This window comes from Bos taurus, chromosome 18, assembly GCF_002263795.3.
Source record: "Bos taurus isolate L1 Dominette 01449 registration number 42190680 breed Hereford chromosome 18, ARS-UCD2.0, whole genome shotgun sequence".
Taxonomy (NCBI): Eukaryota; Metazoa; Chordata; class Mammalia; order Artiodactyla; family Bovidae; genus Bos; species Bos taurus.
Window position 1 is genome coordinate 43,344,766 of NC_037345.1, and position 14,210 is coordinate 43,358,975.

The 14,210-nt window shown below is 43.6% G+C and overlaps 1 protein-coding gene across 7 annotated transcripts in view; it reads right to left on the minus strand.

Annotated features, from left to right (window-relative positions):
- The window catches only part of CEP89 (centrosomal protein 89), an 84,986-nt gene that overhangs the window by 31,561 nt on the left and 39,215 nt on the right, over window positions 1–14,210 (minus strand). For all 7 annotated transcript variants that reach the window (XM_005219049.5, XM_003587232.6, XM_010814840.4 and 4 more), the window contains 4 exons: window positions 6,102–6,152; window positions 5,849–5,932; window positions 3,574–3,677; window positions 1,454–1,569 (listed from right to left, as the gene is read on the minus strand). In XM_005219049.5, the coding sequence (XP_005219106.1) occupies window positions 1,454–1,569; window positions 3,574–3,677; window positions 5,849–5,932; window positions 6,102–6,152 (355 nt within the window). The remainder of the gene's footprint in view (window positions 1–1,453; window positions 1,570–3,573; window positions 3,678–5,848; window positions 5,933–6,101; window positions 6,153–14,210) is intronic.

Genomic DNA, 14,210 nt, shown 5'->3' on the forward strand with positions numbered 1-14,210 from the left:
CCATTCTGAAGGAGATCAGCCCTGGGTGTTCTTTGGAAGGATTGATGCTAAAGCTGAAACTCCAGTACTTTGGCCACCTCATGCGAAGAGTTGACTCATTGGAAAAGACCTTGATGCTGGGAGGGATTGGGGGCAGGAGGAGAAGGGGACGACAGAGGATGAGATGGCTGGATGGCATCACTGACTCGATGGATGTGAGTCTGAGTGAACTCTGGGAGTTGGTGATGGACAGAGAGGCCTGGCGTGCTGCGATCCATGGGGTTGCAAAGGTCAGACACAACTGAGTGACTGAACTGAACTGAACTGAACTATACACTTTCTTACTGGAGATCAATATATTGATATTATTGTTAAATACAGAATACTTAACAGGACATGATTCCAGGCTTCAAGGCCCTTACCTTTCAAAGACTGAAGCCTTAAGTCACACACAGATGTGCAAACATACAGCATGATGTTGACCCTAAAACTGCAAGATTTTTAAGGACATTTTTAGTATTACCCAACTAAGGACAGATTTGTTTTTCTTCCCTTTCCTCATTAATTTTTTTTGTTTACTGTCCTATATTTAAAGTAAATCATAAATATTTTCATCCTAAGTGACATGGAAGCATGTGATATTAAGATGTGCCCTGGACATCTGAAGCTAGTACTTAGAGAAGTAGAACTTAGCCTCCTGGGACAGGGTGGGACACATGGGGAGAGGAGGAAAGGATCTGACGGAGATTTAATCTACAGCAGCACCTGCGACGCTGCAGGAAGGCTGAGAGCACAGAGAAACTGTTTAGAGAGCCAATGCTATGCTATGCTAAGTCACTTCAGTCGTGTCCGACTCTGTGTGACCCCATAGACAGCAGCCCATCAGGGTCCCCTGTCCCTGGGATTCTCCAGGCAAGAACACTGGAGTGGGTTGCCATTTCCTTCTCCAATGCATCAAAGTGAAAAGTGAAAGTGAATTCGCTCAGTCGTGTATGACTCCTAGCGACCCCATGGACTGCAGCCTACCAGGCTCCTCCATCCATGGGATTTTCCAAGCAAGAGTACTGGAATGGGGTGCCATTGCCTTCTCCAGAGAGCCAATGGTTCCTACTTATTTACTCATTCAACAGATTCTGGGGGATAGACCCATAGGTTCTTTCAAATATCCATCTCACATGATTTTTCCTGCTTATGTTACACACTATTCCCCCCAAACCCAGTTTTGCTGACTCTAAAGTTGTTATCTATAACTGATTTACAAAAGACAGAATAATTACAGAGTCCTGAGAAAGCAGTCACTGCATCATGGGTGATGACTGGATATGCTGTAACAACTGCATTTCAGTAAAAAAGAATATATTCTAAAAAACATGACTTCCCACCATTTTCAAGTGGGGGAGGGGGGAATGCCATTGGAAAATGACACAAAGACAATGTCACAGCATCAGCACCGCTTATGGGAAAGACTGCTCACCTTCCTGGAGACGCTCCCGGTGGGTGTCCTTGGCTTTTCTTTGCTGAATCTCCAACTGCTCTATCAACAACTTGTTTTCTTCTAAAACCAGTTCTGCTTGAGTCTGAAGCTGCCGCCTACAATTGATTTACAAAATTAAATACTGCCATTCAGGTGCACCATGCTTATAGACACACTCCTGATTCTAAAAGAAAGCAACTGCTATGCTGTTGGTAATGAATATCTGGACATGTTATAATATTAAACATGTTATTAAAACAGCAAGTTTTTAATTTCCATCAAATTGGGGGATAAGACAGACAGAAGCTTGATATTAAACTGCTTTGGTAACTTCTTGTTTTGTTTTAAAAACAATTGTATTTCTTTATCTTCGGTTGTGCTGGGTCTTCATTGTCATGCAGGCTTTTCCCTAGTTGCAGTAAGCAGAGTGCAGGGGACAGGGAGCAGCCGCCAAGGAGGGCAGACGAGGGCATGACTGGGAGGGGGTTTGGGGGTGGCAGGAGCTCTGCCTACAGAGTGCTCCCAAGCCCTGGGAGCCATCCCCAAACTCTCACAGGAAGATAGTGAATTCAGAGTATTGGGTGGGGGCTGGCCACAGGCCCTGCTCAGACCTAACAGCACCTACTCACATCCACCCTGTGGCACAGGCCACCACCCCAGAGCAGGATGCAGATTTCAAACTCTTATGGACAGGACTGGGGAACACAGTGGGCATGCGGATTTCCAAGTGCAGCCTTTATTTATTTATATATTTATATTTTAAGAAGTAAACAGGTCTGACTTGAAGCCATATAGAAGGTTGGAGAAAGAATCTGAGGGTTCTTGTGAGACTCCTGGAAGCAGCCCAACAGACCTGCTTTCCAGGGCACTAGTCAAGGAGGGTTCGAGGGGAGACATGCTAGGAGCCTGGAACCCTGAAAGAAAAAATCCAAGTTCACCAGCGGAAGTCACAATACACCAGGCAGGATCCAGTAGCCGTTCAACCGGTCCCAGTTGACACGGCAGTGACCATAAAAAGAGGGAGAACCCACCTAAAGATAAGAATGCTGTTGACTGGACTCCAAATTTCTAGCCATCACATATAGAAAATATCTAATTTTTTTTAGGGATGTTAAGACATTAAAAAAAAAAAAAATGCTAAATATAACATACCTACCCAAGGCAAAAAAGATCTATCTGAATAGTTTCTGCTTGCTGGGTCCTGCTTGGGTATTGCCTTTAGACATCTGAAGACATTTACTTTCTTAGATGTGCTGACGAGGCATTTGTTGCTGTGCTCGATGAACAGCACCTGGCCCTGCCCTGAGACGCTCACAAAGGAGGAGACACACAGGGAGGCACAGTGTGGCAGGTCCCAGGACAGTGTGCATTTAGGGAGAGTGCCTTCAGAGAGAGCTACCTATCAGCACCATTCGAGCAGGGCCCCGACGAGCGAGCAGGAGCGCGGAAGGGGCTGTTCTGGTGTGGGGAGGGGAGAAAGCCAGCAACGGGACAGCAGCTGTCAAGGTATGGAAGGCGCAGGCCAGGTGGGATCCGGGAGTGCAAGGCCCCATCCTAGACTGTCTGTCCTAAAGCCCTGCAAGCCATCAGAGAGGTCTAAGGAAGGACCTGACTCAGCAGTTTGGGGACGGGAAAAGTACCCTAGAAAAGTACAACCTCATGGTCCAGGGGCTAAGACTCCACGCTCCCAAAGCAGGGGGTGTGGGTTCAATTCCTGGTTAGGGAACTAGATCCCGCATGCCATAACTACAGTTCGCATGCCACAACTAAAGACCCCACATGGCCCAATGAAGACTGAAGATCCCATGTCCTCCAGCTAACAACTGGTGCAGCTGAATTATAAAAAATTAAAAGACACAACCTCAGAGGATAAAAATGTGGACAGCCAACATTTTCCAGGTTTAACAACCTACTCAGAATTCTGAAAGTAATCTTTAAAATACAAGTTTAGAATAATTTACTAGGTTTTCAGCTGTACCTTATTAATTTCTGAGAAATTAAATGTTTTAGTTAAAATATGTAAGTTAAAATTTACATATGTATTTGACAACTTAATAAACTTTATTCCTATCATCGTTTCTTCTTTTAATTAGCAAAATACCAGAAACAACACCACATGCCATTCTTCATTGGTGACGGGACTACTCTTATTCAGTTCTTGATGCAGTTTCTCGTTTTCTTTTACCACTTCTTGGGCTCGAATTCTAAACACTCTCATTTCCTCCTGAAACAAAATTTAAATAAACTGTAACATACACATAGGTACGTCTTTGCTCTAATGCTATTGCTCTAGCTAAAATCAAATGTTAATATAACTTATAAGCAAAGTCTCAGGTACCAGCAGCCTTAAACTCTGTACCAGCACCAACCCAGTCTAGTGAGAAAACACAAGAGAAAGCTACTATGACACAGAGCAAAGCACCTCAGGTTTTAAATACTCAGTCCTTAATTTTGATAAACTTTTTCTGTGCTGCAAATATGCAAAAAGATAAAAAAGGGGGACAAAAAGGCAACAGATGTCTATAAATATTATAATTTTTTCTTTAAAGACTGCAGGATAAATTGGAGCTTTTTAGGTAAAAATAAGAACTGTTCATCGTAACTAAAGCCCATTTTGGTGCGGAAGGCCTTAATTAGCGTGGCAGGAAGGAGTCACCTAACTTTGTTCCTTGACACTGATGAGAGCGCCTCCCTTCCTTAAAGCCACCGGTCAGCCAGCTTCAGTGCCCACCGGCTGCCACGTCAGGACTGCTGCTCGGTCCGTGTTCGACCCCACGGTCTGTCTGTGGCACTCGTACTGGGTGGCCTCCATCCAGGCTTTTCTTGGCTGGCCTTGGCCAGCTTCGGTATCTTGGGCTGTCTTCTGGTGAGAATCTTAGGTGTCAGTACTTATCCTGGGACGCTTTTAAGTATTCTTCTCTCAGCGAGCAGACATTTATGCTTATAAAAAGCAGTAATGCCAAGCAACTTTTCTTTCTCTCGCCTCTCTGCCCAGATGCACTCCCCACTTACTGCCAGTCCACTGGCCCTTTGTCAGAACACGGATGGGGCAAGCTGCAGCCGGCAGGCCAGGGGCCTATTCTGCAAATAGAGCTTTACTGGAACACAGTCATGCCATTTGTTCACACCTGGTCTGTGGCTACCTTCATGATACAGCAGCAGAGCTGAGTGGCTGCAAACAAACTCCAAGGACCCCCAAAGCCTAAAACAGTTACTTAATAGACGTCTGCAGAAAATGTCCCCTGAACCCTGTTTTAGAAGGAGCGCTAAATAAGTACTTTTATTATGTGGATTGATATTTAACCAGTCAGGTTCAGTCTCTCAGTTGTGTCCGACTCTTTGCGACCCGACGAACCGCAGCACAGCAGGCCTCCCAATTAGCATAAGATTAATCCACCCTCTTAAAAAATTAAATGTCCAGTAGAAAATCCAGGAGGAAAGGTTCCAAATGGCATTACATGGGTCATGTGTATGGGAGAGCAGAACAAAAACAGGCTGAGTGATGCTTTTTTTTTAAGTTGTTTACTTTATTTTTTTGGCCAAGCTGCGCAGCATGTGGGATCTTCCCATGACACCAGGAATGGAAACTATGCCTCCTACAGAGGAAGTGCAGACCAGTAGGGAAGTCTCAGAGCTAGATGACTCTTAGACCCTTCCAGCCAAGGAGCCCCGAAAAACCAACTCTTTCCTCCCTGGATCCCTTCAACTCCAGAGATACCTTTGGCCACTTAAATAGGGAACACAGAGGTAACATGGCACGGCAAGGCATGGCACGTGTCTACAACACCAGTACAGCCTAGGTTTCCTGTACAGTTAGAATGGCTCCTCTGCTCCAGGAGCCATTCCCATGAAAGAGAGCAAGCAAGGCAGAAATGAATAAAAACCTCACTTCCCCACTGCTATCAGCAGCTCGGTAATTGGACTTCCTGGGGTCGGCTCTTTATGGAATTAAGGAACATTAAGGTCTCCTACCTTCCCACGTCTGCCCAAACGTCCCTTTTACCAGTGCTGTTTGCAGCTGCACAGGACCAGAGAAGGAGCACCTCTCATGGCTGCCTTCTCTGCATCCCAGGATCCCAGTCCATGCCGGGCTGCCTGTCTGGGAGGCTACGGCTTCCAATGCAGTGGCTCTCCGTCCCTGCAGACCCTCCCATCAATCCGACCCAGCCCTCCTGCTCTGGCTGCCACTCCTCCTGCCTCCCCGCTCCCGTCCCTCCCTCTTCCTTCTCCCCACCCCAACTCTGCTCCACTCCCTCCTTCTTTCTTTCCTTCCTGTAACAAACACTTGAGTACCTGCCAGGAGGTGGGTATACCTGTCTTCAAAATGTTGCCTCCAGGTTTGAATTGGTCTTCTCTTTTACAAACCTTGTCCTTCCGAGATGTTTGCCAACCTACCTGAAGGCTGGCAATGAGCTCATCCTTCTCTTTCATCCTGTCTTCGTAGGCCAGCAACAAGGGGGACAGGTATTTAATATCCACCTGAACATAATTGAATAAAGAAGGTTAATACCTTTCTTACAACTCAACACAACCGGCAGGTCTTTAAAAAGGAAAGAAAATTGGTTCGGTTTAATTCAGAATGATTTGTAACAGCTATTCAAACACAATCCAGAAAATATGGGCCTGAAATTAAATAACTTTCACTTACCAACCAGGGTGGTGTAGGGCCCTTTGATGGTAGGCCTTCAATATTTAAACTCTAAGGATAAAACAGAGAGTGAAGACAAATTAAATTACTGAAGCCCAGGCACTCTGGAGCCTCTGCCATACAACTACTGAGCCCGTGCCACAAGTGAAGTCCGTGCCATAACAAAAGATGCTACATGCCACAATGAACACTCAACACGGCCAAATAAACAAACAAGTAATAAAGAAGAAAGCAAGGTGATCATAAGGCTCATCTAGTATCTTCATTCTCCCCACGATCACAGTGCAGCCTGCTGTCTGGTGTCTGTAAACAGCTGTATTATGTATCCTGTTTGGTTTTCTAGTTGTTTACAGTAAGAGGCCAAACCTGATATGAGTAGTTCCATCAGGGCTAGAAGCAATGGCCCTGATGGAATAACTCCTTATTCAACAAAAACTTTCTAATGTGTTTATCATCTCATGATTCATTCAGCAAACACTGCAAGTTCACTAAGTCATTATGGACATTACCGCACAATTGTCGTTTTTAAGGACTTTATGGTTCAACTCAGAGACAGGTCTTCTCACACAGGTTAACATCACACACAAATGTAGTACAGGCAGAATGCACCTTAAAAGGGACACAAACAGAAGTCTGCAGTGGTTGGAGAGCGAGATCAGCCCCACTGGAGGGGTCAGGGGAGACTGTCATGGAGAGCGCGGCAGCTGCACAGGGCACAGTGGTGTGCGCAGGGGGCAGGGGGCAGGGGCCAGTGGCCAGTCACCGGGCCTGCCTGCTCACAGCCTTTTGAAAGAGAACTGGCTCACTCTAGGGAGCCTGTTTTGGATCACAGGACTCCAGGAGCTATCATATTTTTGTTTAAAAAAGGTTAACATTACGTTAAGTGAAAGAAGTTAGTCACAAAAGACCACCTATTGAACGAGTCCATTTAATTTTTTATATATATTATCCTGTATTTATTTATTTACTTTTGGTCACATCATACAGCATGCGGGATCTTACTTCCCCAACCAGGGATCTAACCCATGCCCCCCATGCAACGGGACAGCTAAGTCAACCACTGGATCACCGGGGAAGTCCCTGTATGACTCTGTTTATACAAAGTATTCAGAACAGGCAAATCCACAGAGACAGGAGGTAGATTAGTGGTTGCCAGGGTCAATGTGGGAGGTGGGAAGAAACAGGGAGGGACTGCTAGCAGCTGTGAGAGTTCTTGTTACGAAGAAAACATTCTGAAATTGTGGTAAAGGTGGAACTGTTCTGTGAATACACTACAAAGAAAGTCACTGAACTGTATACTTAAAATGGGTGAATTATATCTCAAAGCCATCGGTCGGGAGCCGCGTCAGGCATTACTGACAAAATGGGGGGCACGGCCCCAACCCCCTCTCTTTGTCCCACAGGCACGGACCCGGGATGAAGGAGTTAGGCCTTGTGATTCTGACTTTTTTTTCCTCTCCTCGGCTGAGTTGACTGAAAAGGAATATTAAGGTGCTTATTGTTCTTGAGAGGAGCATGAGAAGGCACAAAGCCTTCTACAGCTGTGCTCAGAGAATAATTCATAAAGTTAATCACTGACATTTGTTTAAGGACTTTTACAAAAGAGTGTTCCAGGATGAGCACATAGGCCGCAGCTTGAGGCCATGGGAGGGATTGCTATCTGAAGCCTATTTGTGAGGAAAATGTTTATGGCAAAGGAGTTTACTGAATTTAGGTCTTAAAAATAATTAAAATAACTAGAAGTTAAAGATTTAAGGAATGTTGTAATGTTAGCATATTTTACTATAGCTTATAGAGGTTAGGAATTTTAGATACTAATAGCTAGAAGCCATTTTAAGAAATAGTGAGCTCAGGATGTTAGGGGAAACAGGATTTAGAAAGATAAGAAATAAACTGAGGAATGTAGCATGAGTTACAATGTAATCACAACTATAGGACACATAAGAGGAAGTAGATAATAGATGGTAAAGCTGATTCTGAGAGAATCGCTGAAGCAGGAACTCTGTTTGAAGGGCAACAATGATTTATGAAGATAATAAATCTGGGTGAGGGGGAACTGAAAATGTCAAACGTCTGACATAATGCTTTCATAAAAATATAAAAGAAAATCTTAAACTTGAAATAAATGCGCAGTCCAAGAAAACTGAGAGGCTGCGTCGTTACTTGCCAACACCGTCCCTCCCTTCAGGTTGAAACCCTGGCTGCTGGAGCTGGACTCTGGCAGCCATTCTTTAAAACATTTAAACCTAAAGTCCTACTTCAAACAGAAAGGAAACAGCCCATAAAGGTGCCCTCAACTCCCAGGAGTCACATGGGAACTCTGTGCGTACCAGGCTCCCCGCCTCACCACCGACCCCCAGTGGGGCTGGACAGCAGTACAGCCCAACGACCCCACCCCACCACCAGCCCCCACACGTCCCTCACACACACGAGATTCCAAGGTCCAGACCTGAGCAAATGGCTCCTCCCGCCATTCCCCACAGCCTCTGCCACAGTGGCATGCTGAGTGGGTGTCGAATTTTGCGATCCTTCTAAGGTAAAACCTAGTCTGCTTTCTTCTCTGATTACACACCCATCACTGTACATATTTACCATTTATTGCTGGGGGGTGGGGGAGAGGAAACACAGACTTTACTCTCTTGGCAAGCTTCAATTATAAAATACAGTATTATTAATTATAGTCACCATGTTATATTGGGTTGGCCAAAAAGTGTGTTCTGGTTTCTCTGCATCGATGTTACGGGAAAACTTGAAAGCTCTTTTTAGCCAACCCAATATATACACTAGATTCTCAGATCTTATCCACCTTATAACTGAAAGTTTGTACCCTGTCACTTGCCTCTCCCTATTTCCCCAGCCCTCAGCTCATGGCATTCATCATCCTACTCTCAGTTTCTATGAGTTCAACTTTTTTTTTTTTTTAATTCCACATATTAAGTGACACCAAGCAGTTTGTCCATCTTTATCTGGCTTATTTCTCTTAGAATAATACCCTCTGTGTTCATCCATATTGTTGCAAGTGACAGAACTGCCTTGTTCTTTAAGGTTGAATAACATATACATGCATATGTGTATGTATCAAGTCTGCGTGCATGCTCAGCTGTGTCCGACTCTTTGTGGCCCCATGGACTGTAGCCCACCAGGCTCCTCTGTCCATGGAATTTTCCAGGCAAGAATACTGGAGTGGGCTGCCATTTCCTTCTCCAGGGGATCTTCTCAACCCTGAGATCAAACCCGGGTTCTCTTGTGTCTCCTGCACTGGCAGGCAGATTCTTTACCACTGAGCTACCTGGGAAATACGTGTGTGTGTGTGTGTGTGTGTGTGTGTGTATAAACATGTGACGTGCATCACATTTTCTTTCTCCAATCATCCTGACGTTGCTTTGAGACCTTGGCTGTCATAAATAATGCTGCAATGAACATGGGAGTATAGATATCTCTTCAAGATTTTGATTTTCTTTCCTTTAGATATATACCCAGAAGCGGGATTTCTGAGTGGTATGATAATTATTTCTTTGGCAACCTCCATTCTGTTTTCCATAGTAGCTACATTCCCTCCAATAGTGAACCAAGGGTCCTTTCTCTCTACACCCTCACCAGAATTTATCTCTTTTTAATAAAACACATGCTAACAGATGTGAGGTGATTATCTCCTTGTGGTTTTAAGTTGCATTTTCCTGATAATTAGTGACGTTGAGCATCTTTTCATATACTTGTTGGCTATTCAAGTCCTTAATTCATTTTGAGTTGATTTTTGCATATGGTGTATGATAGGGATCCAGTTTCATTCTTTTGCAAGTGGATATTCAGTTTTCCCAACATCATTTACTCAAGAGACTATCCTTTCTCCATAGTATACGCTTGACTCTTTTGCTGACCGTACACACGTTTTGTGCTCTCAGTTCAGTTCAGTCGCTCAGTCATGTCCGACTCTTTGCGACCCCATGAATTGCAGCACGCCAGGCCTCCCTGTCCATCACCAACTCCCGGACTTCACTCAGACTCACGTCCATCGAGTCAGTGATGCCATCCAGCCATCTCATCCTCTGTCGTCCCCTTCTCCTCCTGCCCCCAATCCCTCCCAGCATCAGAGTCTTTTCCAATGAGTCAACTCTTCGCATGAGGTGGCCTAAGTACTGGAGTTTCAGCTTTAGCATCATTCCTTCCAAAGAAAGCCCAGGGCTGATCTCCTTCAGAATGGACCAGTTGGATCTCCTTGCAGTCTAAGGGACTCTCAAGAGTCTTCTCCAACACCACAGTTCAAAAGCATCAATTCTTCGGCACTCAGCTTTCTTCACAGTCCAACTCTCACACCCATACATGACCACTGCTTTCACTTCTCTTCTGTTGATCTATGTGTTTGTTTTCATGCTAACAGTATACTACTTTGATTACTTCTTTGTAGTACAGCTTGAAATCAGGAGGTGTGCTATCTCCAGCTTTGTTTTTCTTTCTCAAGACTACTTAATATTTAATTTGAGGTCTTCTGTGGTTCCATACAAATTTTAGGACTGTTTTATCTATTTCTGTGAAAAATGCCATTGGAATTTTGATAGGGATTATACTGATTCTGTAGATCCCTTTGGGTAGTATGGACATGATAATAATAATCTTTCAATCCTTGAGCATAGAATATCTTTTCACTTGTTTGCATCATCTTTGCTTTCTTTCACCAATGTTTCATAGATTTTGGTATACAGATGTTTCATCTCCATAGTAAATCTATTCCTAAGTATTTTATTCTTTTTGTTGCTACTATAAATGGGATTTTCTTAATTTCTCTTTCCAATAGTTTATTGTTAGTGTACAGAAACACAATTGATTTTTGCATATTGATTGTGTACCCTGCAAATTTATTGAATTTATTAGTTCTAACAGTTTTTTTGGTGGAGTCGTTAGGGTCTTCTATATATAATTTCATGTCATCAGAAGAGTCTATTTTACTTCTTCCTTTCCAATGTGGATGCCTTTTGTATCTTGCCAAATTGCTCTGGCTTGATTTTTAGTATTATGTTGCATAAATCTCATAAGAGTAGACATCCTTGTGTTGCCCCTTAAGCGTCCAGCTTTTCAACTATGAGTATATATTAGATGGGGGCTTGTCATATATGGCCTTTATATGTTGAGGTATGTTCCTTCTATACCCAGTTTGCCAAGAGTTTTTATCATGACAATATGCCAAATTTGTCAAATTTTTCTGCCTCTGTTGAGATGATTACAGTTTTCACTCTTACTTCTGTTAATGTGGTATAATATACAGTGCCGGGAGCCGGCATATTGCATATTGAGTGCATACTGCATATTGCATATTGAGTGCAGCACTTTCCATAGCATCATCTTTCAGGATCTGGAATAGCTCAACTAGAATTCTATCACTGCCGGGATCACTGCCGGGAGCCAGCGTGAGGAACTCCACCCATGGCAAAGGTCATGAGGAAGGAGGCTCGGCATACGCAAAGGCAGGGATCGAGCCTCAGGAGTCCTCCTGGAAATTCTCGAGCATCTACCCCCAAAACCAGAGTCTGCCTACTTTCTGCTTTGTGCTCTCACCTACACCTCTGACTTTACTCGGGGGGGGTGGGCGGGGGTTGTCCCCCACTACCTCGCTCTGAAAACAGAGTTAACTTATAGCTCCAGTTAATAAAGTTCCTGGGTGTGATAGTGTTTCAACCTACAAACTCCTTTGGAAGTCCTCTAGCCTGCCTGAATAGGTTTTTCCAGCCACATGTGATTGCTCAGAGCCTCCCAACTGTGAGATGCATGAGATGTTCTCAACTGTCTAAATACAGAGTCCTTTGAGCAGTTGAAAGATTGATTAGAAATTGTATTGGTGAAGGGTTTTTCACTTGTTGGGCCAATGTTTGCTGCTAAGTCTCCATATCCCTTACCTGCTGTGTCCCTGGCAGTGTACTGATTAATATAATTGGTGTAAGTAGTAGCTTTAATGTTTGTAACCTTGGACCCTTGAGTTAATTCTTTTCTTGATTGAGCCCACCACACCTTTGCCCTATAGGAATGCAACTTTATCTAATGCTTTTGGAGGGTGGCTCCTGACTTTGGAATAATCATCTTTAGAGAAAAATAAGTTTCTTAAAATGTTAACAGGCCTCCTGGCCAGAAGATGATGTAATTCACCTGAACTTTTGCATATGATAAGTTTGAAAGTCTGGCTTCGATTAGGATCAGGAACTGCTGTCCTTGCATGACTCTACCCCTTCCCCATTATCCTCTATGCACAACTTAAGGTATAAAGACTACTTTGGAGAATAAAGTGCAGGCCTTGTTCACCGAAACTTGGTCTCCCCATGTTGCGCTCTCTCTCACTCTGGCTGAGTCTCCATCTGGAGCGCGGAACCCACCATGCTTACTAATTATGCCTGGGCTTCTAAGATCCAACTGGGGAGGCCTCAGTGTCTCCTCTCCTTCGGGAGAACGGAAGGACGCCTGCGGCCTACGTAAGTGGTGCAAACTTCTTGTCTTGAAGTTTTATTGGTCTCCCGCGTAAACCAAGCTACTCAGCCTCTTTTCTCCACTGAATTTCCTCACTGAGCTATCCTCATTCTATTACTCTTTATATCTTTGATGAATATTTAAATACATAGGTCGCCTACGCCATCTCTCCTTCGAATACCGTGGATCAGCCGGGGCTGGACCCCGGCAATACAGTACTGACTTCCTTGCAGATACTGAACTATCCTTGGATCCCAGGAATAAACAGCACTTGATCATGGTATTCCGTCCTTTCAACATACAGTCATCCCTCAGTATCTGTGAACTGGTTCTAGGGTTGGCTGTGGATACCAACACCTACTCAAGTCCCACAGTGGGCTCTCCACATGCACCGTTCTACATATGCAGATTCAACCCACCATGGATTCTGTAGTACTGAAGGCATTTATTCAAAAAAAGATTTTATCTTAAGTGGACCCATGCAGTTCAAACCCATGTTGTTCAAAGGTCAACTGTACTGCTGAATTCAGTTTGCTAATATTTTGTTGAGGATTTTTGTATGTCCCTGTTCATCAGGAACATTGGCCTACAACTTTCTTGGGAGTGTCCTCGTCTGGCTTTGGCATTAGAGTAAGGCTGGTCTCATAAAATGAGTTCAGAAGTATCTCTTCCTCTTCAGTTTTTTAGAAGAGTTTGAGAAGGGTTGGTGTTAATTCTTGGTATGATTTTTAAAAATCAGCTGATCTTTTCTATTTTTTATTTAAATTACTTCTCTGGTCTTTGTTATTTCCTTCCTTCTATTAACTCTGGGCTTCGTTTGTTCTTTTTCTAATTACTTGAGGTATAAAGTTAGGTTGTTAAGTTGAGGTCTTTCTTGTCTCTTAGTGTAGGTGTTTATTACTCTGGGCTTCTCTCTTAAAACTGCTTTTGCTGTAACCTGTAAATTTTGGTATGTTGTATTTCCATTTTCATTCATCTCAAGATATTTTTTGATTTCTTCTTTGGTTCATTGGTTGATCAGAGTAGCATGTTATTTAATGTCCACATATTTGTTACTTTTCCAGTTTCTTTGATTTCCAGTTTTGTACCACTGTGATCAGAAAAGGTGCCTGATATGATTTCAATCCTCTTAAATTTATTAAGACTTGTTTTGTAAGCCTAATATATGATCTATCCTAGAGAATGCTACATGTATGCCTGGAGAAGAATGTGTATTCTACTGCTTTTGGATGCAATATTCTGTATACACATGTTCTGATGGATCATTTCAGGCCAATGTTTCCTTACTGATTATGTGTCTAGATGATCTATCCATTAATAAATGTGGGATATTCAAGTTCCCTACTATTATTATATGACTCTGTCTATTTCTCTCTTTAGGTCTGTTAATATTCATTTTAGGGACTTTCCCAAGTGGCCCAGTGATTAAGAATCTGCCTTTCAATGAAAGAGACATGGATTTGATCTCTGGTTGGGGATCTAAGATCCCCTATGCTACGGAGCAACTCAGCCTGTGCTCTGAAACTGCTGAGCCTGAATGCTCTGGAGCCTGTGAGCCTCGACTAGAGAGCCCACGTGCTGCAGCTGCTGAAGCCCATATGCTCTGGAGCCCACATGCCACAAGAGTGCATGCATCTCAATCAAAGATCCCACGTGACG